General features: G+C 38.8%; 3 protein-coding genes and 1 long non-coding RNA gene across 6 annotated transcripts; 1 reads left to right on the top strand and 3 right to left on the bottom strand.

Annotated features, from left to right (window-relative positions):
• Window positions 3,757-4,425, bottom strand: LOC109724024. The gene is made up of 2 exons (XR_002219804.1): window positions 4,279-4,425; window positions 3,757-4,192 (listed from the first exon to the last, which is right to left on the bottom strand). It is a non-coding gene; the product is annotated as an uncharacterized LOC109724024 (long non-coding RNA).
• On the top strand, window positions 4,189-8,225 carry LOC109724023. The gene is made up of 3 exons (XM_020252625.1): window positions 4,189-4,679; window positions 5,443-5,826; window positions 7,383-8,225. Exons 1-3 carry the CDS (start codon window positions 4,317-4,319, stop codon window positions 8,019-8,021), a joined length of 1,386 nt encoding a protein of 461 aa, XP_020108214.1. The 5' UTR covers window positions 4,189-4,316; the 3' UTR covers window positions 8,022-8,225.
• On the bottom strand, window positions 8,546-12,668 carry LOC109724022. 3 transcript variants are annotated; one of them, XM_020252621.1, is made up of 3 exons: window positions 12,237-12,668; window positions 9,178-11,537; window positions 8,546-9,083 (listed from the first exon to the last, which is right to left on the bottom strand). In XM_020252621.1, exons 2-3 carry the CDS (start codon window positions 11,404-11,406, stop codon window positions 8,889-8,891), a joined length of 2,424 nt encoding a protein of 807 aa, XP_020108210.1. In that variant the 5' UTR covers window positions 11,407-11,537; window positions 12,237-12,668; the 3' UTR covers window positions 8,546-8,888. The 3 variants fall into 3 exon arrangements, with proteins under 3 accessions (XP_020108210.1, XP_020108213.1, XP_020108212.1); XM_020252624.1 differs by having other exon boundaries at window positions 9,178-11,524; XM_020252623.1 differs by having other exon boundaries at window positions 12,246-12,668.
• Window positions 16,816-20,630, bottom strand: LOC109724520 (suppressor protein SRP40-like). Its single transcript, XM_020253379.1, has 6 exons — window positions 20,123-20,630; window positions 19,697-19,793; window positions 19,146-19,321; window positions 18,928-18,994; window positions 18,781-18,834; window positions 16,816-17,191 (listed from the first exon to the last, which is right to left on the bottom strand). Exons 1-5 carry the CDS (start codon window positions 20,291-20,293, stop codon window positions 18,818-18,820), a joined length of 528 nt encoding a protein of 175 aa, XP_020108968.1. The 5' UTR covers window positions 20,294-20,630; the 3' UTR covers window positions 16,816-17,191; window positions 18,781-18,817.

Raw genomic sequence — 25,034 nt, 5'->3', positions numbered from 1 at the left:
ATTGTTCATAAGAGACATTAATTTTCTTATACTGGAGGAATCAGTGCCTTCACTTCTAGCGGTACGAGTTGCTTACACGTAAATGCATTCTCCATTTATTTATGAAAATTAATTTTAATACATTTCAGGCTAATTAATTTTCATTTCGTTTCAAAGGAGATATCTCTTGCTTATGGCGATTCAGTTTCTTATAATTACAACTGTAAGGAATGATCGATGCTCGCTCTCTTCTGGCAATATAAAGTATTGTTTAGAAGGCTCATGAGACTCGTCGACATGAATTAACATTTCATGAATAATCTCCACTTGACTCTTTTTATCTTTGTTTTTTCTATTTTTATATTCTTTATGGGTGGTTTGTTATCATTCCTCGTGTCCGCTGTTCTATAGAACCTTAATTACTACGGACAACAAATTATATGCAGCGAATGCTAAGAGATTGGTCCATGTGCATGATTCCTCATGATTGCAACAGCATCTTCTCTGTGTTATCAGATGCCTAACGCAATCTTCATTAATTCTTTTCTAATGCCTTTGGGTTTCAATACTACGCAAGATGTCTTGCACTAAGTTGCTAGAATGCCAAAAAAGGACTATGTTCATGGCCTCTCCACCAAGAAATTAACCAGTGAGATTTGCCTCAGTTTGAACTTACCTACACGAAACCACTTGAAGTACTCTTTCTTTCAGCTTAGAGTACTGTTGATTTAAGTCAGAAGAAAAACTTATGTACAGAGATGAATAACATAGAGGTCGATCGCCAAGTATCAGTCACTTCACTTACAAAAGTTAATTTAGAGATCTCTACATTGAGCTTTTTTCTGAATTCCTTAACATCATTGGAACTTTTCACTGCAGGTACCCCACCACTAAACTTTACAAAAGAATTTATTTGTTTCTTGGCACCTTAAAAGGAAAAGATCATTATGTACCTAAAAGGCAGCAAAGATGATTGCAAGGTTGGTTTTGCACATGAGCTCTATGCTAACATCTTATGGGAGAAGATGGAGAAGGTGGCCCTGCACTTGCTCTTACGGTGCTAGAGGAGTCAATGATGAGTACACGCTACCGATAACAAGCCAAAAATGAAATCACCGGCCAATACTGAAAATATCATATAAAATGTTTGAAAAATGTCTGCAACTAAAAATTTAAAGCTGAGTTAATCATTTGCCAGGATACAACTTCTAATCATTGATCATCAATATGCAATGTAACTTTTATCTTCTAATTAGGACTAGCTAGTAGAGGTGGTGCTTTAATTGCTACCATGCATGTTCTCCTTAATTTTCTTGTTTTTTTTCCGTTGGTCTTGCATATATGATAGTTGATAAGAGTGATATATATATTAGGGAAGTTACTTAATTACGGTACACTATCCTTACTTAATGACGGTACACTATCCTCTTTCATGAAAATAAAAAGATAAAAGAGAAAACAAACGCGACTAGGAGGGAAAATTTTTTTTGGAGGAATTATATATAAGACATACAATAAGCCAATTAACAGATCACAGTAGAAATACGGACCGTCCCTAGAGCAATGGGCAAAGGGCTTGGTGGTTGATACCCGAGACCTAAGTTTGAATCCTAATTAATTCACATTTCCAACTAAGTTTATTTCTAAATAAAATAAACGAAGCGGGTAGCATGCTATCTATCTCTTTCAAGAAAAAAAAAAAACAGATCACAGTAGAAATACAAAAAGTCTCCGCTTGCTCTTTCCTTTTCCTCTTCATTTTCCCTTTTTCCTTGTAATCTCTGATTTCATGAACCTTATTAAATGAAATTTCGCTAACATCATGAGCCACTTTTGTCAAAATAAAAAGAAAAAAAATCGAATGTATATATGAAGATGATTAATGAGGTTTATTTCCAGAAGATCCCTACATAGTCCTGTGATCGATGAGGTTGTCTATGAAATTTTGAAAGAAGACGTAATTAAAAGAGTTCCTCACATGAGTTCTACGTGTCAAAGGTAGACCCAATGAACATCACTTTTGAGTCAGGATCAAACTGAAAGAACACCCATTTAAGATATATTAAACATAATGATGATGATGTGGTTCATAAGTGATTGCTTTTTAATTAAGGAACTAATAGCAAGTTGGTATTCTAATGATTAATTAGGAACCGAGTGACAATCGCTCTCGATGTGCTTCATCCTAATTAAAGATCTCTGCCCCAGTACTCCATGTGTAATCTACCTTTTTGAGTAATCCATCCAGAGCGGATGGGGACCCCATTATTGAATTTGGGCACCAAAAACATTGATTAGAGTGGTTGTAGTGATCAAAACATTTAGTCAAAAAGAAACACAATGAGATGACAAATTTTAGTGCAACTGGGCTTTTGAATAATCCTTTATTTGGCACCAACCACTGTTGTAGGAGATGGGGAGTCTCGGAGGTGTTTGTAATTATTAGATACCATGCACATTTATTTACTAAGGGTGAGCTTATTGATCATTAGTGATGATTAAGTTCTCCAAGACTCACTATAACAATTTTTGTTTAAAATGTTTCCTATTGTAGCCAAAGCAAGAAACTGCAAATTGTGACCAAGAAATTAAATTTGCACAAGATGCAGCACATCGCATCAGTTTGGCACACAATGATCGCAATATAGATTGATGGATTGGGCCGAATCCGGCCCAAGCTGGGCAGTTCGATTTGGAGCAGCGCAATGCCAAGTTGGGCTGCGTTTGGATTGGCTAATCTCATGGTCGTACCAAAAGTTCCGCTGCGCCCAGCTTGATCCGGCCCGTTCACGCACCCTTAATTAAGGGGTTTTCCTCATTCTTCTGTGCAGCTGATGGGCATGGTAGGTAGAGAGTTGAGGCCTAGAGGGACCACCAAAACCATTCTTTAAATATTTTTCCGTACCGTGGAGTTTTATTGATTAATGAAAAAGGATTTAATTACACGGTGGGCATGGACACAGAATGCGCGCCACCTCTCGAAGAAGGGGTTATATTTTTTTTTAAAAAAAAAACCCAATGTTTTGAGTCCTCCATTTGCTAGAATCTTTGATAAATTATTAATATATATATATTTACAAATCTATCATAATATTTAAAGTCTTAGAAATATACATATATATAGTAATTAAATGTGAGTGCACCAACAATATGTAAAAACAAATATTCTAGGAACAGTAGCAGTACTGGAAGGAAGAAAATCTTAATTAAGATCGGAAAGGGCGCGTGTCGATCGCAGACGTGCGCCGTTCCTTGGTGCAGTTTGTTTGTTGTACATGGCGAGCATCAGCAACCCGGATGGCACGTAAATCTCTCTAGTCTCCACCCACCCCTCCCCACACCCACACCCGCAGTTCTTTCTCCCATGCATTAACCCGAAAAACACCGACAAGCTGAGCTGTCCGACCCGGTGGTAAGATCGAAAGTGATCGGTTTGATGAGCCACACTCGTCCCTCATCTCCGATCGGACGGTCCTCGTTGCTTCACCAACCGACGTGGGGCTATTTTCACACCAGGCAAGCTGCAAGCTGCAAGCTGCAAGGCGCAACCACCCCGCCCCCATTCCCCCGAAATGTCAAGATGGGAGAAAAGAGCGACCGGTCCCAATATCCGATATTAGAAAAACAGCAGCTAGCCGTCGTTCTCGCATCCAAATCAAAAGCTAAAGATATATATATATATATATATATATATATATATAAATTTTCAAAGATTCCTCTCTCCGAGAGATTGGCAGAAACTGTTGCACGCACCCGATGATTTGATTTCATACACCAGAACCGGAAACAAATACTGTTTTAGTTGTATAGTTATAACAATCGATCATTTCTCTCTTTTTTTTAATTTTTTTTTTAAAGAAACTAAAATTTTGAATAATTTACATTCAACATAAGGCTTTCTCTCTTTTTCTTTTTTTTTTTTTGGTTTTGGGGGGGAGGAGGTTTTGAAAAATTGACGGAAGGAAAATAAATAAATAAATAAATAAAAAGAGAAAAAAGAAAAGAAAAGAGAGAAAGAGGGAGGGAAGGAGAGCGTGCGTGCGTGCGTGCGGCCACGACGACTAAAGAGAATGACTGATGATCCGCCTCAAATTCTAACTGTGCGCCAGCTGCATTCTGATTAATTGCATGCCCCCTTCATTCTCTCTCTCTCTCTTTCTCTCTCTCTATCCCTTTCTCTTTCTCTTCCGATCATAGTGCATGGAGTCCACCACTACAAACAAGGCAACTTAATTATCAAGGCAACAACAAAAGAAATTAAAGAATAGAAGAAGAAGAAGAAGAAGAAGAAGAAGATACAGCTAGCTAGGGTGGGTGGGTGGCAGCTCCTCGTTTCGATGAGGAAGCTGTGCCCGAATCTGGAGAGAGAAGATGCGCTGGACACGGTGCTGGAGGTGCCCATTCCGGAGGAGATGTTCGCGTCCGCCGGCAGCAGCTCCCGATCGGGAGGCAGCAAGCACTTGGGCTGCACCAACGTCAAGGCCTGGATGCGACCCCACTCAGCCTCCGCCTCCGCCTCCGCCTCCGCCTTCGCCTCCGCTGCCGCATCCCCCGAGCCCCACTCGACGTCCCTCGCCAGCCGCGGAGAGCTCCAGCTCATGCTCGGCGTCATCGGCGCCCCCCTCATCCCCCTCCCCGTCGTCCAACCCAACCACTCCGCCCCCCTTCTCATCACCCACCACTTCCAACAAGACCCCATCGTACGTGCATATATATATTCATTTTTTTGCCGTACGCTTCCAAAACTCGATCCGATATTGGGGAGGAAAAGCCAAAAAAAGAAAAAAAAAAAAAAAAAAAAAAAAAAAAAAAAAAAAAAAAAAAAAAAAAAAAAAAAAAAAAAAAAAAAAAAAAAAAAAAAAAAAAAAAAAAAAAAAAAAAAAAAAAAAAAAAAAAAAAAAAAAAAAAAAAAAAAAAAAAAAAAAAAAAAAAAAAAAAAAAAAAAAAAAAAAAAAAAAAAAAAAAAAAAAAAAAAAAAAAAAAAAAAAAAAAAAAAAAAAAAAAAAAAAAAAAAAAAAAAAAAAAAAAAAAAAAAAAAAAAAAAAAAAAAAAAAAAAAAAAAAAAAAAAAAAAAAAAAAAAAAAAAAAAAAAAAAAAAAAAAAAAAAAAAAAAAAAAAAAAAAAAAAAAAAAAAAAAAAAAAAAAAAAAAAAAAAAAAAAAAAAAAAAAAAAAAAAAAAAAAAAAAAAAAAAAAAAAAAAAAAAAAAAAAAAAAAAAAACGATTCAAGAGTGACAAACTGATCAATTTGTTACGTATATCTGTGTATATATGCAGGAGAGTTCGATGGCGAAGTACATCGTGCAGCAGTACATAGCGGCGTCGGGAGGGGAGGGGGCGCTGAGCGCGGTGAGCAGCATGTACGCGATGGGGAAGGTGAGGATGACGGCATCGGAGCTCAACGGGAACGACAGCGGCGTCATGAACGGGAGCAGCGGCAAGNGTATATCTGTGTATATATGCAGGAGAGTTCGATGGCGAAGTACATCGTGCAGCAGTACATAGCGGCGTCGGGAGGGGAGGGGGCGCTGAGCGCGGTGAGCAGCATGTACGCGATGGGGAAGGTGAGGATGACGGCATCGGAGCTCAACGGGAACGACAGCGGCGTCATGAACGGGAGCAGCGGCAAGAAGGGGAGCATTATTAATAGTAAGGGAGGGGGTCGCGCGGGGGAGATGGGAGGGTTCGTGCTGTGGCAGAAGAACCCGGACCTGTGGTGCCTGGAGCTGGTCGTGTCCGGCTGCAAGATCAGCGCCGGCAGCGACGGCAGGGTCGCGTGGCGCCAAACGCCGTGGCACCAATCGCACGCCTCCAGAGGCCCCCCGCGCCCGCTCCGCCGTTCTCTTCAGGTGCATGCGCCGCATTAATTTAATTAATTAATTAATTTAATTAATGCTAGCTGTCTATCTTCTGTTTCAAAAATTTTATTTATTTCTTTTTCTTTACGACCATTTATCCGACTTTAGCTAGTACTTCTTTTTTTTTTTTTTTATGGTAAACTTGGCATTTCTCTTGTTCATACTAATTGAGGATATTCACCAATATTATTATTCAAATACATGATTTCTTTCATCAAACCGATCGTTCCTAGAGCAAGTGGCAAAAGGTTTGATGGTTGGTATTCAAGGTCCCAAGTTGGAATCCTAATTGATTCGCATTTTCAGCTAAATTTATTTATAAATAAAATAAATAAAGCGAATAGCGTGCTACCTATCTCTCTCAAAAAAAAAAAAAAAAACTATTCAAACACTTGAGAACCTCTTATTAATTAAATCCACCTTAATTTCTTAGTGGTGGAGAGGTGCCAACCACGACACTAATTTCTTCTTTTTCCTTTATTAATTCTATGCGGGCCAATTATTTCATCTGACCCGAATTACTTTTTCGTAGACTGTTTGTTTAATTTAGAGAAATGCCAAGTTCAATACCAAAAAGGAAGTTGGCCCTTGGAGAATTACAACTCATTTGGATTGAAAATTTAGTGTTGCTCTTTGTCTTAATTTAGTTCTTTAGTTAGGTTTAAGGCAGGCCGGGTCGAACGCGTGAAAAGGATTAACTGGCCCGTAGGTCAAATAATCACTCGCTTGTGGAAATAAAATCTAATTAAAACATAGAAATTACTCCAATTATTTTTAGTCTGCGTACGTACATGTGTGAATGGGACTCCCCAACGAGACGTGCAAGCACGTAGCAAAGATTAGACAAAGCACATGGTTTGGTGGGCGTCGCCCATCCCCACCTACTCAGCGCGATTATTGCATTGACACTCCAATTTTTTTTCTATTTTTACCTCCTCCGTGTCCGTGGGGGGCCGAGGCAATGGCTGTTCAAAGGACGAATAACAAGAGTTTACTTAAATTGGCTTTCATTTATTCATTTGCCAACCCACTAACAAATTGACGATGCATAACAAGGATAGTTGTTCTTCTCAAATCTTAATTATTCTGCAATAACTTCAAATGTACATGTACTACTGTCAATTCCAGCTAATCCTTGAAATGGCGCTACCTCTCATTTCCTCTAAATGCGGAACTTTTCTAATCATTGTGACTTCAGTTTTCTTACTATTACCTACTCCGGCAATCATCGCAATGGTTACGTGCAATTGCGTAATTATTCCAGTAGTCATCCGGAGTGTCGGTGAATTTACTGTTTGATTCCTGGGATATTTTATTTTTTCTTTTCCAATTTTCGGGTAACACGCTAACGCTTCACTAAACCTAGGAGACGATGCATTAATTACGGTGCTATCTTTTGTAGCGTCACCACCGTCGAAACAACGACAAAACGTAAGCCCTGTTGCTCAGATTGCAAACTGCAATGTCAGTCGGGATCGATCACCTTGACCTCCTTTTGATTCGTAGCAAGCTAGCTAACACCACCTTGTGTCACTTCGATCCGACAGGGCCTCGATCCGATGTTGACGGCAAATCTTTTCTCAAACTCGTCGTGCATTGGCGAGAAGGCTGTCAACGGCGAGGACTGCTTCGTGCTGAAGCTGGACGCGGAAGCTGCCACCCTGCGTGCGCGGAACAGCAGTAGCGTGGAGATCATCAGGCACAGTGTGTGGGGCTACTTCAGCCAGCGCACAGGCCTCCTCGTCCAGCTCGAAGACTCCCACCTCCTCCAGATCAAGTCCAACCACGGCAATGTTTACTGGGAGACCACCATGGAGTCCCACGTCGAAGACTACCGCCCCGTTGACGGCATCAATATTGCTCATGCCGGGCGCTCTAATGTCTCGCTTTTCCGGTTTGGGGATAACAACGATGGTAATACGAGAACACGCATGGAAGAGACATGGACGATCGAAGAGGTGGATTTTAATATATGGGGACTCTCCATCGACTGCTTCTTGCCGCCGAGCGACCTCAGGGAAGGAGGTAGTCAAGAATCAGGGCAGAGCAACGACGTAAAAGTGAAGAATCCTGGAACCCCACTGCCAGGTAGGGTTCAAACAAACGGAAGGATTGGACCGTCCAAGGTTGCTGCGATAGATTCAGATGAGCAGGATTCGACGTCAGAGGAAGAAGGACAATCATGACGATTCTTCGTCAGTAAAGCGACTTCAACAGTCAGATTGTAAATATTGCAGCTTACAAAATTTTGATGGTGGCTGTAATTAGAATAGCTTGGTCTCCGGGCACTGGAGTAACATTTAGCTCTCTTGAGCTCACTGATGCTCTCTTCCACAACTCCTAAACTTGTCCAGCCACTCAAATAAAGCTCAGTTTTTGACTGCTTGAAATGCTCGCATTTTCTGTTAATTTTCACCAAAATGATCCGCAACAGCATCCCAAATGAACAATTAATTTGTATATAGAGGCGACTCGAATCCATCTGATGAGGTTATTTTAGTTGTAATAATTGCTTTTGCGTCTGTTAGCTGACACCTGATGCCTCGCTGTTAGGTAATGTGATTAAATTGGCGTGTTGTTTGTATTCACATATGTCTCGTCGCCTCTTGTCGCCCTGGACCAACCAAATTATACAAATGCTTCAGTCAAACCACCTACCGAGAATTCTCTATCTGGAGAGTTTAATACAGCCATCTGCCATGCGTTTCAATAGAGAAATTGCCTACAATACACTGCGCCATATGATACAGATAATCTCTATACAGGTAGGTACATGGTTTTTTTTTCAAACAGATCCGCTTGTAATGTTAAAAAGGACAATATAATGAGGCTTAATAGGGTAAGCCATGTCTTGGTAACAAAAGCATTTCTCAAAAAGGATAAGCTACTTCCATGCAGTCCATCTCTGACTATAGATATAGAGTGTATGGTACATGAGATGCAATTTGAAGTCCATACCTCTTAATAATATAATGGTAAGGTCATTAAGCTCGCCCAGCAGGAGAAAGAGGCGGATGGTTGGATACATTGTCTTGATTTCTTGCAGGACTTCTCTATTCATGGCATGCAAACACACGCTCCTGTACGCATTGAACTTCTATTTGTTTGGTATGGTTCCTGCCGTGAAGCATTGATATAGAAATGGCAAAAGCCTGATGAAGAGAGATGGATGCCTTAAACTCAACGGTATACAGTCCTTCCTTAAAAGAAACCATGTTGAAAGCATGACCCTCTTTTCGATATCTATCCTGAAAGATTAAGTAGGAATTATCAGTTTTGAAGTACAATTAATAACGGGTAATCAAGTAGAAGCCTAGAAGGAATGATAAATATAAAAGCAACCTGAGTGAACAACTCGAATTGCTTAGTGCCATCCGCATTACGACAAATTGCGGCAGAACCAGAGCTCCTGCACTCCTGAGAGCTATCAGTAAGTACAGTTAGCATGCAACCCTCATCCCAACCGCCACAATCGCATGCTCCCCCTGATTTCCATCTCTCGATCAAAGGTGATGGTTCTCCAGAAATTGGCAAGCCATGGATGCCACTTGGAAGTACTACTAAGACACTGCTGCTCTGCTCAGTTTGCAAGCTTCTTAGCCGGCACCAAGAGCATAAATTTGTAGCTGAACTTTTCGGCATTGAATCTGCATTAGAAGTTTCTGGCAATTGTGAAACCGTGCTAACAATGGCTGCAAGTTCTGTATTAAATCGGGAATCAGCAGGCCCATCAGATGTGGGTGTTAGTTGAAGACCAACCAAAACAAACTGCTTCATAGCATGACAAGTTTTCAAGTCATAGCACATTGACTGGGTGCACGAAACCTGTATCTCACCAACAATGGTGGAGATCAACTGTTGCTTCTTACTTTTGTTTCCTGATCTAACCCATGCAGCACTTCTCCTTTTGCATTCTTCAACAGTAAATATTGTATATACACATTCAACACCATCCTTGTCAGATAAGCTTTTCTTTCTCACAGTAGCGGCAAGAATATCACAGCCGCCAGATGAGAACATAAACAAAGGCATACCATTCTTCCAAGCCAGCTGCAGAAGTGCTTGCCTTGTTGATGCAGCTTCTTTCTTGCGCTGAAGGTGTAACTCACTGTTGTTAGGAGCATTGCTGGTTACATTCAGAGGATGATTGGAGTTGCTTGACTTAAGAAAATGCTGATTTTTTGCAGAATCGGCTGGAGGGGAAAAATAGATATGGTCTTTAGGCTTCAGTAATGGATCTAGCATCCTTCTCAGGGGGCTACGCCTCCCCCTGCTGTTTGAAGCTGCTCTATCTCCGGCACATTTATCTGCACGAGTAACCGACTCAAACTGTTGAAGAGATGAATGGTCCTTAAAACTAGAACTGCGGCTCATTTGATTTTGTCCACCAACTGCAAGATGATTTGGTGATTTCTTTTCGACAGCAGCTGTCGATTTTACATCACACTGACCTAATTTATCAAGTGCACTAGCAACAACTAGGTTTCTCTTTCCATCGTTATCTTGTTCTTCAGTGTTTCTTGAAGTGCCCTCACTCAGAAGAGTGCTAACTGCATCAGGTTCTTCCGCCAAAACAGTACAAGGGAGTGGACAGGATTTTGGAACGTGAGAACATTGATAGCTCCTTTGGATATTTCCTAAAAGTTTTTCGGAGAAACTGTCTTGAATTTTTTCTAATTCCGTCCCATCATTACAAGCCACAGAGCTCACAAGCCTCTGTTGAAGATGATCCTTTACATTGTTCCAGTGGGGGAAGCTATCCATCTCTCGCCACTCTCCATCTCTTGTCGCTCTCTCAGTTCTATCATCTTTAGCACCCGTCATCTTATCAGACGATGAAGTGCAAGAATCTAAAGATAGAGGCACATTGTGAAACCTAAAACCATCAGCACCTAATTCATAATCTGAATCAAGATGCTTGTCATTTACAGCAAAAACATTTGACGATGAAGGCCGTGGATCCCGAGAAAATGTGGCATTTTCTGAGTATTTATGCAAGAAATAAGTTTGCCCACTTGTAGCAGAAGAATGTTGAAGGGCAGTCTTGATCATTGATTGCTTTCCCTTAGGGGGCGCATTGCACTCGCTACCGCTACATGGAGTAACCCTATTACTGCCATTTGTCACATGTTTCTTGTGGTACGTCCATCTCTCGAGAAGGCCCCAGTCCATAACTCCAAAACTCAATGCTCTCTCTTGAATGCCGTCCTCCGTCTCCTTTCTCCGGAGATATGATGGAACGTTTACTCCATGTTTGACTAACTCATCAATATCAGTCGCCTTCCTCCCAGGCCATGGTTTTGAACTTCTCAAGGGCATAGACGGGACTGAGATCCTTTTTGCAGCATACTTTACTGAAACTTCTTCTTCAGTGATCTTTCTCGATTTTACTACTGCGAATTTGTCTTCATATTTCATGTTCATGCTTTTAGTAGGAGTTAAGACCTTTTCCTTTCTCAACTGATGCCGTAGAGAATTCCTTTTGGCCTGCCCATTGTCAGCCATTACTGAACCGTCTTCATGCGCTGCTTTGTCTACTTGCATTTCAGGCAGCATTTTGCAATTTAGCATGGCAATCCAAGTTATTTCATCTCAACAACGTCCTTGATATACGCTTTGTAAAAATTAATAATTGTAATAATCCAATATCATCTGAAATGACGAGACATTGAGGTCTGCATATGCTCCTCTGATATAAGCAACTGCAAATAAGATATTAGATATAATAACTTCCAATATGCCACTCCATATTTATAAGGTTGTAAAACAAGATAACAGAATACAACAAATACGGAGATTGTCATAGATATTTTTTCGATGCAACTTATATTAGATGGGCAATTCAAGGTATTGCCGACTCTAGAACTACAGACCAAAATCATTTTAACACTTGAGGGGCTTTAACTCGATAAAAGTTTTTAGCACTAACTGAATCTTCTTCTCAAGCTAACTTACATTCTAAAGCACCAGTTTCACAACTGACAAAGTCTGAGAGAACATCAAATGGTCCTGAGTTTTGCTATTTGCAGCAGATGGTTAATTAACATCTAGAGGAATACAAACTCATTCATTGCAATTACTAATTACTGCGTTTTGATTCTCACGAACCGCTCCTCTTTAACTCGCACAACCATCCTCACCGCACAATCCACGCCAATAAACTAAAGAATCCAACAGCCAAAATCCCTAAGCTACTCCAAGACTACTACTCCTTCATCTACAGGAATTCGGTGTGGATGTGACGAAATTTAATGATTAAAAAAGCGGCGCACCGAAATAATCAGGAACTCAAAGAGAAGAAGAAGAAGAAGAAAACGTGATCTAACAGCAAGCCCTACCGATATCAACTATAAAAATCGAATAAACAGACGGGTAGGGATTAGGGAACGAAGCCGGCCTACCGTACGAACCGAGAAGTAAGCAGATAAAACGGGAGAGAGAGAGAACGATCCGCTCCGCCGCGTCGCCCCGATCTGGGGTTTCCCAACTTCTCTGAATAAATAGTAGCTATTCCCTCTTTTCCCCTCCTCAAAATTGGGGAAAAATAAAAAAAAAAAAAATAGAAGAAAAACTAGGCTTGAGATCCTGAGCTTATCACGAGCAGAGTGGGGAATGAGGTTGCAGTAGAGTGGAGCAGAAGTGGAGTGTGGAGTGTGGAGTGTGGAGTGAAGGAAGAGAGAATGGGGTTGGGGGGGGAGGTGTGGAAATAAATGGGTTGGGATTTAGCTTTTTGGGGGTGCCTGTTTCTCTTCGCGTTTCTGCTGTTTTTGTTGGCGCTGCGGTGACGAGAGAGGGACAAAAGCACAAAAGGCCTCGAAAAGACAGGAGGGAGACGGAGGGGCAGTGTAGACTGTAGAGTGTAGAGTGCAGACTCAGCGAGAGAGAGAGAGAGAAGTCTTTACGTTATTACTTTAATTAATTAATTAATAAATGGGGCCCACGCAGACGATGAGGTCATTTACTGTAGGGCCCGCCGGCAACGTCACGCCAGCAGGTCTCGGCCCGCTTCCATTGGCGGTCTACCGCCCTCGTGATTCCCCTTGTCTCGCCGCTGCCGTGCTGTAATAAGTAACAACCGCTATTAACCTTCTTCCATTGACAAAAAAAAAAAAAAAAAGAAAAAAGAAAAAAGAAAATTTCATCACTATCCTTCCAAATAAGTCTAATATCATGAATGCCCCTATAAAAATTGAAATATCATAAATAATCTTTTAAAAGGGAGAAACTTTCAAAAATAATCTTTACACTAATTTATTATCAATTTTGAATAAACAACAAACAAAATTCCAACTTTGCCCTTATTGTCATTACTATCTTAAAATATTTAATTGACTATAAAATCATTTATATTTTTATAAACACTCTTTTAAATTTATCATTTAGAGATAAGTTTTTTGTCAATTAAAAAAATATATATAATCCTGACAAGTTAAGCTAAAAAATAAAAAAATCAATTGAAAAAAATTTAGCAAAAAATTGTTTAAAGTATTAATTGACTCCTTAAATTAAGGTTAAACAATTTATTCAAAATCTAGGTTATTTATAAATTTAAAGAAGTTAAGGGCAAAATGGACATTTTGACTATATTTATGATAATCTAAATATTTTATCATTCTATAAAGAGATGAATAGTAAAGGTAAGGGTATATTTGAAACATAATAAGTATTTATAGGGGTAATTGTGATAGAATCAAATTTATAGGAGCATGTATGATATTTTTGAAGTTTAGAGGGGCACAAATGAAATTGACCCAAAAAAAAATTTCATAATTGATATTTAAAATTTAAAATTTAAATTCTAATTAATTCTTATTTTTAACTAAAATTATTTTTTAAAAAATAAATAAAAAAAAAAACTTCTTAAATTAATCGGATTCGGATCAAAACTCGCTATCATCATATTGATAATAATAATTGGGAGGTGCTCCCTTCGCTCGCTCCAAAACACACCCCAGGAATTACCTAGTAATAATAATATTGAATAAATTCATGGAAAGTTTTGAAGTATTTAAATTATATACTAACATAACATGTCAACTGGCCCCAAGAAAAAATGGCATCTAATTAAGGACTTTGTTTGCTATCGGCCTATGGCTAACTCCGAAGTACAGCGTGTCGGCAGTCAGATTAATTTAGACTTGGAATTGTCAACAATTACAGGAGTGGGAGATTAAAATAAAGTAAGCGCGCGCATTTGCGATTTGCCTGCACAGCTAGCTATAAAGAATCCGACGGCATCATTATTACTGTTCACGACCCTACAAGGTAGCGAACAAAGCTGTAGGAGCACATGGCTTGTACTGTACTTTTGCACTCCTTTCGAATGGAGTTTGTTGGCTTCAAGCAATCACCTCTACACCGTCCCGCTCGCTCATAATATTGTGTCAGTCACCGAAGAAGGGGGGGGGTGGATACCGAGTAGAAACAGGCCTATTCAAGTAAATTTATAATGTCTGTACACACGACGGTACCACCGAAAATAACTTTGCTGTTGATCATCTCAGAGCTGTGCTTGATACAATGCAAGGACTTTTAAAAGGCCATTGAAATGGTTGGTTGTGTTAAATCTGCGCCTCTGACCTCGCTAAAAATTTGCTACCTTTTAATCAACCAAGTTTGTGGGGACCCTCCTATTTAAGATGTTAGTTATATTCTCGCAATGATGAGGGCTAACCACCAAAGATAAATAGGCTTTGATGAGGCCTACTAAACACCTTTGTATTCTTATTAGACTACCATCACACCGCGCACTGGGAATATTAAAGAACAGACAGAGTACACATATTTTTATGCAAATGGAACTTCGCCGCTAACTATGACCAAGCGTATCTAATTCCAAGCTTAACTAGGACCAAAGGGATCAAATTCCAAATTTAGTTCAATAAATTATATTTTGCTATTTAGCCTCTATTATTGGGTTCATGACGCAACCCAAGGAAAAAGGGGGGAAAAGAAAAAAAGGAGCTAACCAAATGCATCAAGACCCAATTAAAAAGAGTTTTCTTCAACTTACCTTATGGATTGTCGGTTTGGTTCAGGCAAGCAAAGTGTGTTGGTCCTAATGCCGCCTCCGAAGTCCGAAGGCAGTTCTAGCGAGGAAGCCTCCTCCGTGAACCTCACTATTTTGAAAGAGCAAAATATAAGGGCGCTCTCACGCCTCTGTCCTATTACGCTATTGCAACTTAATCACCGTCCTTCACTTATGTTATATTTTCATCTTCCCACCGTTAGAAAAATCTGCTCTCGCAACACGACTTAACTAATTTCAACCAATTTGAAACAAGGTTTTATGCAAATTGTTTGGGCCGAATACTCTCTCTCTCCCTCCCTTTTTTTGTTTTTTGGGGTGCAGTAATAGTGATAGTTAACAGCCATCATCTGTTGTCTAATTATTTCATAAAAAATGGATTGGATGGACAGCAGATTAGCAGGTAAGTTATGATGGTATTAATTCTTGCTCCAAGCTGACCAGCATCTCGAAAATTTGAAACATCGATTATAATAGATGCTAGTTATTAATGACGATATTTTATAAAGCATCACTGCATGTTCATCAGGTTAGATGTCAATACTCAATAGTGCCCTCGCCCGATCCTTTTAATTGTAGGACCCGTTTGATAGAGATCACGCCGTGTGGGTTTCAAGTCAAATTGGGCCCATTAGCAGTTAAAGAATTAATTAAGAAAGCATTACAGAAAACTCACATGACCCTTGCATTAAAAAAATCTTTTTTGAAAAAAAAGGAGTCATACGATTTTCATAATCATTATCCAAAAAAAAAAAAAGCGAAAAAAAGAAAAAGCGTGAAATAAACTAAAAATCGGTTGAACTACATCACAAGCGGGGTGCAACTACTGCACAGGACGATGTGGTGCGCAAAGGAGCGTGCAACAATTTCTGGGCTATAGGAGGTAAGGATGACATTGGGCGCATGTCGAGCAAAAATTGTTTCTTTTTTAAATCATTTGGGCCTCCGCGAGGTTTCAGTAGTCCAATGGCTACAAGGCTGGGATATGGGCCGCACGAGCTAGCTTTGTCAGACCAGTGCTTCCTCCATTAAGGCTAAAACAGGTCATGATGCAACACTCATCAAGGAGCTTCATTAGCCTCCCACCACCTTATGTATATAAATTAACATGCATAATAACTGATAAAGCTATGCATATCATGTGGTACATAGAGCGAGTGTAGAGTAAGTCATTGATAGTCACAATGAGGTCTCTCTATTTGCTTGCGTTGTTAGTAATTGCGAGTATCATCGTGCTGGTCTGGAGGGTCGAGGGAGCCAGAGAATGCGGGAAAGTTTTAGCGGATAAAATGGCTCCGAGGCTGGCACCATGCCTGGCGGTGGCGTGAGATCTGCGGTCACCTGTTTCGCCGAGCTGCTGCGCTGTAGTGCACAGGCTCGGGCGGTCTCCGCGCTGCCTCTGTGCTGTCATGCTGTCCAACACGGCTAAGAGCGCCGGAATCAAGCCGCAGGTGGCAATGACCATACCCAAGCGCTGCAACCACGCCGATAGCTCCGTCAGCTACAAATGCGGAGGTGGGTACTTTTCTTTCCATCATAAACGTTTGGCTCGGCAGCATTAGGTTTCATTGCAACATAGTTTTTCCCTCGAGTTGAACTTGGTCTTCTTTGTCCCACATTGCAGGTTATATTTTACCTTGAAGAGCAGAGAGGTGAGGAATAAGTAGCGCTGGCAACCCGCTGGACACGGAATATGATATGCCGTGTGTAGATCCTTCAGCGTATGAATAAATAAGAGCGCCTTACCGTGTTACTATATATGGATGTGTCATATATGACTATTTTGTTTTGATCCATTTAGTGACCATGGAAACTGCTTCTGAAACTTTTGTGTTGAGCAAATGAACACAACCATGCGTTACGAAAACAAGCACGACGTCATGTTGTCACATGATGTGCCACTAAAGAAAAGAAAGCTACTAAGCACCTTCATAATATCAGCAATTCTTTTGTAATCATCAAAGTCCAAAACAAATATCTACATTTATTTTCCAATACTCAGTTGCAACACAATTGTCTGCTGGAATGAAAGTAACATACCAAACAATAAAAGGGTCTTACAGCCTCGCTTCAATAATTTGGAGGCAAAGACCAAACACAACCTACTACCTTGAGACAATCTAAGAGCAGTCTACAGCTTTCATACAGTAGAGACAGTTCATGTTAAGTCATTATCCTAAAACAGAACAGAAAGAATATATGGTAGATGGTTCCTCTAGGTTGATATCTAAAACATGAAAGAAGAATAAACTATTGCTGCAGGTTGGATGACCGGAGAGCAAAGCAGCTTTACCAAAGCACCTCCTGCATGCAGTTGTCAATAGTTACCTAGAAGAAAAAAAAACAAAGCAGTTGTTAAGAAATTGAAGTACACAAAAATTGAAAAAGGCAGACGTCTGGTCCACTAGCAAAGATCCAAGGTAGAAAATATTCAAATATCTGGTGAGGTCAGAAGAGAACATGGGAGTAGTAGTCTACAATCACCACCATCAAGAGCTTAGTCTAATAGCAATTTGTGAAACAACTGTTTTCTCTAGAAGCTTGAGATAGCATCATCTCCTAAGTAGTTCGCAGTTTTTTTTTATCAACGGAAGGTCACAGTTCTTTTATTAATGGAGGGTTACTATCATTGTGCTAGTAGTTCAAGTTTGCATACCAATTCCTTCTTGACTAAAATGAGGGCTATTCTAATTACTGACCATATAACAAATAATCCAATTATAACTATTAACTGTGAACCCTGAAAATGTATGTGAGACACTATAAATAAAAAAATAATTTTCAGTGAAAAATTGCACAGGTTGTAAACACTCTCAAGTACATGTAAAAGAACAATTACGCATCCAAAGAAAATGGCATCACGACAAATGACTAGAACAATTACTACCGCTTTACAAGAAAGCTAACACTAAAAATGACAATACTTTCTCCTAAGAGAGAGTATGCCATTATTTAGAAAAATAACAACAATCATTCTAAGGTGAGAGTATCCTAAACGACGGGCTCCCAAACATCCAAGCCTCGGTGGACAGCAGAGTAATGCGGGCAGAGCTTCTAGATATCCAACATAAGCAGAAGTGCCTCAAAGGACTTACACTTCTATCTACTCTTTGGTAGTCAATCTGGATTGAGCGGAACAACATAATCTTCCGAGACAAGGTCAACAATCCGACTTTCTTGCTTCAGAGTATTAATCAACTTTTGAGCTCTTGGGAGGTGCTTCGCTGAGTTTCAATTTCTGGTTTTTTTTGGGGTTTTTTTTTTTTTTTTTTTTTTTTTTTCTTTCTTTGGAGGCCTGACTGCCTCCATCACTGATGCTAAGTTCATTTACTCTTAATAAATGAAGCAGGTAGCTTGCTACCTTTTTCTTAAAAAAAAATGTTAAAATGAAGAAGCATGTGCAGACTCTATCCATATATATAGTTACTTATCATGGTGTGCAAGAGTAAGTATAGTGGAAGGACAAATGCAAGTTTAACACATTTGGAATGATGCTTAAGTATTGTATGGGCAATCCAGCACGTTCATAGCTTTATTTTCCAAATGGAAAAGATTTTGAGGACATTGGTTCTTATTTCCTTGATCCTCCTAAGACAAGCTATAACAGCCTGGTGATGCCATTGGAAACCAGAAAGGGCAATGTTGTCCTGGATACTACTTTCTGCACAGAAACAAGTTAATCAACTTCTGCTACCAAGTTATCCTACTAAAAATGACCAGTGCATTAACTTGGAAGCATGGTGCATGGTAGCATTCTTAACAAAAAATGGAGTTAAGTTCACCAGCTAGCATTCATGACATCTGGATTGACAGAAATAGATACTTATGTACTAGAGAAAGATGCACACAAATAATATCTTTAATATGAGTAACATATTAATTAAAGAGATGAAATTGAGCTCACAACTGCAACATACCTTCTTCTTTCAATTAGATAAGACTTTCTTATCTTCTTCAGTAGTAAAGCGAACCTAATCGAACAAAAATTGGAGAAAAATTGAACAGCTATTCTTCAACTGAGCGCTTTCCAATTTGTAAATATCATGAACTGAGAAACACCATACCTTGCCACCAATCACCTCTTGTAGCAAAGTTTGAGTTGTCGGAACCATCATCTTCATTGTTTTTACGCTAATAATTCAATACAGAAAGAAGACCGCAAATATTAGCAACTGAATTTAACGTTCTCAAGCATAAAATAGGAAAACCAAAACAGCGTGTCGCAGTACATTATGCAGCCAAGCATAGTTTTGTCATGTCAGAAATTGCCGTTAGAACTTACAGTTTTCGCGGTTACAGAAGTGCTACTAGGTGCAGAGCAGGCAAAAAAATCCCTGCCACCATAATGCACTGATGAGCCAAAATATGGTGACTCGATTGGCTCAGTCGGATAGATTGGTTTCCCATCTTTGTTCTGTGGGGTCGGGTTTTTGCTTGGGTTCTCCTGAGGTTTGCCATCTGCAAATATATGCACCATTTAATTCATTTTTGTACTTGAAATTTTCTTGTTGGAGAACCAATTACACTTACACTTTAGGCAAATAATAAAAGCAACGAAAACAAAGCCTCCTATAGCAGTTGATCGGGGACGATTATATCTATCACCTTCCCATCTTAACAATTATATCAAGAACAAATTTAAAATGCTTGAGATCAAATTCCGTCTCGAAATCCGGCTGACAAACTTCAGATACCGGGAGTGTATTATGCATGATCAGAAAAAAAAGGGGAAAAAACATATAGCTTGTTGGGGGGAAAAAAAGAGAAGAAAACAAATCGTTCTATAAGAAGAAAGCGATAATTAAAGCAAGAAGAATCCATGTACAGAAGAACCTTTGATAATGTTCTCTGCATTCTCAGTTTGACCGTCAGTTTTCATGCTGTTCTTCGTCCAGTACAAGTCCGAATGCGTAGTATCGCTTCCCCCGACCTAACACGACAAACCAGAAAATTAAATACTACAAAGAATTTGAGAAAGCAAACCGAGATCTCAAATGGACATTAAAAAGCAGAAACTCCCCAATGTTATTGAATGCCATTACACTCGTAAAAGCCACAGCATCCATCAATAGAATAAATTTAAGTAACAGAACATGAGTAACTCGCCACGTAACTGATCCCTATTAGATTAAACGAATTCCTAATACATAAAAGCCTTCGATGGATCCTCCCAGATCCCTTTATAATCCGATTCCGATCAAAGTTAACCACCACCACACGCACGAACAACACAGGATTAAGAGGGAGAAGAGAAGTTACCATTGATGACGGGGAGAAGACACTGGTGAAGTACCCGGAGGACGAAGAAGACGACTTTGAGGAAGTAGTAGTAGTAGAACCCATCGCCGCCGCCTCCTTGCGATCGACGACCCCGCCACCAACCGCCGATGACGACGATGACGAAGAATCACCATCTTTACCCCCTTCCATCTCCCCCCTTCCCCACGAGAAGCGAATCCTTACACCGAAGCTCCCACCGAGTTTCCTCCCCCGCTCTTTAACGACGCACTCTAGGGCTCAAAATCTGAGGCGATAAGGGAGAGGAGAAGAGGAGGGGGGTGGGGTGGTGCAAAGGGCGAGAGGGTGGTGGAACACGTGAAAGGGGGCTTATAGCGTAGACATGCGTCGGCTCCCTTCGAACAAGGCGCCATCGTTGTCGTCGCCATGTGCCGCCATTAAACGCCTCCTTCCACTTTTTTTCTTTTTTCTTCTTTTTCGCCTTCAAAATTTTTTAAAAAATAAATGCCGAAAAAAAAATGACCTATAAAGGATTTTCAAAAGACACTGCTCGTATCGATCGTTTTCGGAATAGTACCCACGTACTCCGTAAGTCCGTATATTACTTGCTTCACGTTCTGATCATACGGAATGGATGGTGCGTGGAGAAACGTTGGTCGTGCATTGTAGGCCCAAGAGAGCTGCAGCGACTATGGTGCCGCGTGGAGAAATGGATGATTAGGAGGAACTCAACCGGGCCCCTTCAGTTTTGCTGATGCCATAGCATGCGCAGACGATACTAATAAAAGATTATGTGGGATTTTTTCTATTTCTTTTTGCTGACTTTCAGAAGACTTCTGATGTACCCATTTTGGTTGTACTCATCATCATTATTAGGATAGCATTTTGAAGACGCCATGCCAATGTTGCCAAGCTGAAAAGATTTATTTAATTTAGACAACAACTTCAAATATCCAACTGTAATTTTGCACTTTCTTACTCTAATATCTTATAATTTAAAATATATCAAATTAGTACCCTATAATTTCGCACTTTTTCACTTTTGTACACTATGATTTAATATTTCGTTAAATTATATATCCCGAAATAGATAATAAAAGGAGAAAATTGAAACCATAGAATACTAACTTGTGCTTGATATAAAAATAAAAGCACATGGTACTAACTTGATACACTTGAAATCATAAGGTACTAAAATGAGAAAGTGCGAAACTATAGGGTACTAGCTTGATACAATTGAAATAATAGAATACTAAAGTGAGAAAGTGCGAAACCATAGGTTAAGACAAGATAAAATTACGAAATAAAGCGACCGCCTCATTGCCAATGATTAGTGTTATCTTTCGAAAATCGCTATTATTATTACTTTTCATTTTAACATCTGTGCTCGGCGTGAATTCGCACGGACCTCGTCATGCTATAAGCTGCAACACCCTGACGCCAAATCCCAGCTAGACTAGTGTGTATGGGCCTATGGGGGTCTGGATCGTCACGATCCTCGCTTCGATCCCAGAATTTTACTATTTTTAAGCCGGACCTGGGTATACATTTGGTTGGTCTAGGATTGAACCCGATACAGCTTTGTGATAGAAAGTTTGAAGTGTAGATAAAGTCTGGCTTACATAGTACGTTGGGCCTTTGGGCCGTCTGAGACAAAAAAAAGTCCGGACGTATTAACATAATTATTATTTAACCCTTTGTTTTTGTTTTGTTTTTTTTTTTTTTTTTGTGTTGTTTTTGGGCTGGTTAATTTATACCGAAGCTTTGATTTTTGTCAAGCAAAATCATGTTGAACTTCTTAACTATATTACCGAATGATTAGGGACACCAGCTAAAGAAGTATGGATAACACGCTTGTCAAAAGAAAAAATCGTTGTCCTGTGGTATACACACATGTACTTTTCGTTTTGAAGAAAATGTATGCGTACTTTTCATATATACCTGATATGGATATTATATAGAAGACTTTGCCTTAGTCTTACATGTGCAAGTCTACGGGCAAGTATCACGAGTTTGACAACTAGCATATAATTAATTCTACAATATATATATATATATATATATATATATACTTTTTAAGAACTAATCATGTAGATTTTTTTTAAAAAAAAAATATTAAGAGTAATACTATTTGCATACTTAAGTCTATATGTGTAAATCTAACATCTGCCTTTATATGACTAGAATTAGTTCACTAGTTTTATTAATATTTTTTTACTAATAGTACGAAAAAAAAAGATTTTTCAATTTTATGTTGGAAGGATGTAAGATACATAGATAGCTTTTTTTAAGAAAAAATAAATAGCTGCATATACTAATTAGAACTGAAGATTTTACTGCAATTAAAAAAGTGGGCAAGTGATTGAGACGAAGGTGAAGGAAAATGCTTCTTGTATACCCAAAAATAAGAGTGTAGATCATATACATAGCTCATTCTAGAATTGATAAAAATCTAAATAAATTTTTAAAAAATTGATGTGACAAGTAAAATATTAATAGACGTAGAATAGAAGGGACATAAAATATACATTGTATTTTGGGGTGTATTATGTGAATGTTCGGAGAGGTGAAAGATGGCGAGGATAGCGCAGTAGGAGGAAGGCTAATAGCTTACGCTGTACACTTCTAGTCCCTTTCTCTCAAAGCTGAATGATTTGGACCACACAAGCACATCAACAAATAAGGTCTGGCTTGGATTTGCAATAATTGACAACCTACTTATATCAAATATGCCTTTGAGAGAATTTTGTAAGATATTTATAATAACATCTAAAGAGGAAAACAATTCAAACTGCTTTGCACCCTCTTTTATATCGCTACGAATGATATTTAACAAAATTTCTAACAACCTATCCCTTCCAGTAAACTTAGTATTTTTTCTATTGGACACACAAAATTGATAAAAATGTTGGCACTTTTCACATTTATTTATATATAAAACGTAAAACTTTATTTACATCTTTATTTTTCTATTATATATATATATATAGAGAGAGAGAGAGAGAGTTGGGTTAGAATACTATCGATAGTAAATAGGCTCTATTGCTATATATTTGTTTTCGATGATATAGCCTTTAAATCGACAATCGGTATCGTTGAACATGATCTATACCACTTGAAGTGTTTAGAAATTAAATTTCAAATCTTTTCAAAATCATTTGCCTAATGATCAAAGGGTTTCAATATTTATAATTTTAATAATCGATATGAGCCCTTTTTTGTTTAACGACATAAAAATATCCAAATCAATAGTATTTCAGCCCAACTCTCTCTCTCTCTCTCTCTCTCTCTCTATATATATATTTATATATTTATATATTATGTAGAGCTACTATACTATCGGAAGTATAGAAATTTGATACTTTCGACTTTTTGACTCTTAGATCAAGAATTGTACGATTGGAATGATTGCGATCTCCTTTAAAGTTGAGAAGTATCATTAGAATTGAGTAGTCCCCACAAAATAATAGTATTAATCCAAATATTAAAAATGATCATAAAGGTTGATTTAAGGACCAAAAAGTCGGAAGCGCCAGATCCTTTATACTTTCGATATTATAGTAGCTCTACTCTCTCTCTCTCCATATATATAACTCCAAAATAGTAGATTTGTACATTTAAGTATCCTCCCTTTGATAAGCAAATAATAAGATTTACTATGCAAACTGCCCGCTACTTGGGGTACGCACTGCCATGGACTCTAATTATATATTCAAGGCATTAGTTTAAAATTCTTACTCAGATACAGAACCTATTTGACTAGGATGTGGTAGGAAGCGCTCTCTTTCACAATCATTATCCAAAGAAGTGATTCCCACTAAGCATTATTGATCTTACATTTGCTTAGGAAAGTAGTGACATTGATTTTGGGAGAAGGAAAGCTCGATCGACTCAACCTGCAAGTGAAAACTATCTTGAAGTATTTATTCGTGCATCGGAAGGGTGAGATTAGAGAGAGGCTCTAAAGCCTGGTTCTGATCACTTGTGTGGGCCACGAAGACCGAGTGTAGGGATGCAAACGGGACGGATCTGGGGGCGGGAGAGTTCTCCCACCTCCCGCTCCATTTTTTATCAGGGTGGGGCGGATTCGGGGCGGATTACTTTTCATTTTATTTTTAGTTCCCACTTACCGCTTCATTCGGGACGGATCGGGACGGGAGCTGGATTTTTGACGGATCGGGACGGATTGAAGGAAGAAAAGAGTCTCCCACCTCCCGCTCCATTTACTTGGCGCATCGGGGCGGATTCGGGGCGGGTTATATTTTTTTATATTTTTTGTTCCCACTTACCACCCCATTCGGGGCGGATCGGAGCGGAGCTCTACCAACCCGGATCCATTTGCATCCCTAACCGAGTGTAGTTGAACACGTTAGAGCACAAAAGTTGAAGAACAATAATACGTAATTAGGAACCAAAAAAGAAACATGCTTAATTATTTAATTTTGATGCTCCCTCTGTAACCCCATTAATCCGACGGCTTAGAAATAATCACCTGCAAACAAGTATATTATATTGAATCCAATTATTCCATGGAAATTCAAAATTTACTTTAAGTCACTTTAAATTTTTGTTAATAAATCTATGTCGGCAAAACAATCACTGATCACAAGACGAGAGGGACAGATCCGAGGAGACACTTTTCAAAACGATTCTATAAAATTTATTATTTACATAAACAATCTTATAAATTTTTTTGACGAACCTAATTATTTTTTGTCCGGTAAGAGCCGTATTAATTTTTTTTAAAAAATGATGAATGATTTATTACTTTTATAAAAATGGTTAACGATTTACCGACTTTCTAATTTTTCATGCAATAAATTATTCATCATTTTTTACTTATTTATTATTATTTTTATATCTTATATCATATATAATTATAATAATTAAATAAAAATTTTAATAAATAATATATAATTTTAATAATTTAAAA

This window comes from Ananas comosus, linkage group 18 (assembly GCF_001540865.1).
Source record: "Ananas comosus cultivar F153 linkage group 18, ASM154086v1, whole genome shotgun sequence".
NCBI lineage: Eukaryota > Viridiplantae > Streptophyta > Magnoliopsida > Poales > Bromeliaceae > Ananas > Ananas comosus.
The sequence above is the reverse complement of the archived record's forward strand: the minus strand, read 5'-3'. Positions and strand labels throughout refer to the sequence as shown.

Excerpts from the sequence above, each read along its gene's own strand:
- LOC109724022 (XM_020252621.1), bottom strand. The coding sequence starts at position 11,406 with ATGCTAAATTGCAAAATGCTGCCTGAAATGCAAGTAGACAAAGCAGCG. Across the intron at positions 9,084-9,177 it reads AATTCGAGTTGTTCACTCAG|GATAGATATCGAAAAGAGGG; the intron begins GTTGCTTTTATA and ends TTAATCTTTCAG.
- LOC109724023 (XM_020252625.1), top strand. The coding sequence starts at position 4,317 with ATGAGGAAGCTGTGCCCGAATCTGGAGAGAGAAGATGCGCTGGACACG. Across the intron at positions 4,680-5,442 it reads ACTTCCAACAAGACCCCATC|GAGAGTTCGATGGCGAAGTA; the intron begins GTACGTGCATAT and ends GTATATATGCAG. Across the intron at positions 5,827-7,382 it reads CGCTCCGCCGTTCTCTTCAG|GGCCTCGATCCGATGTTGAC; the intron begins GTGCATGCGCCG and ends TCGATCCGACAG.
- LOC109724520 (XM_020253379.1), bottom strand. The coding sequence starts at position 20,293 with ATGGAAGGGGGTAAAGATGGTGATTCTTCGTCATCGTCGTCATCGGCG. Across the intron at positions 19,794-20,122 it reads TCTTCTCCCCGTCATCAATG|GTCGGGGGAAGCGATACTAC; the intron begins GTAACTTCTCTT and ends TTGTCGTGTTAG. Across the intron at positions 18,995-19,145 it reads CTTCTGTAACCGCGAAAACT|CGTAAAAACAATGAAGATGA; the intron begins GTAAGTTCTAAC and ends TTGAATTATTAG.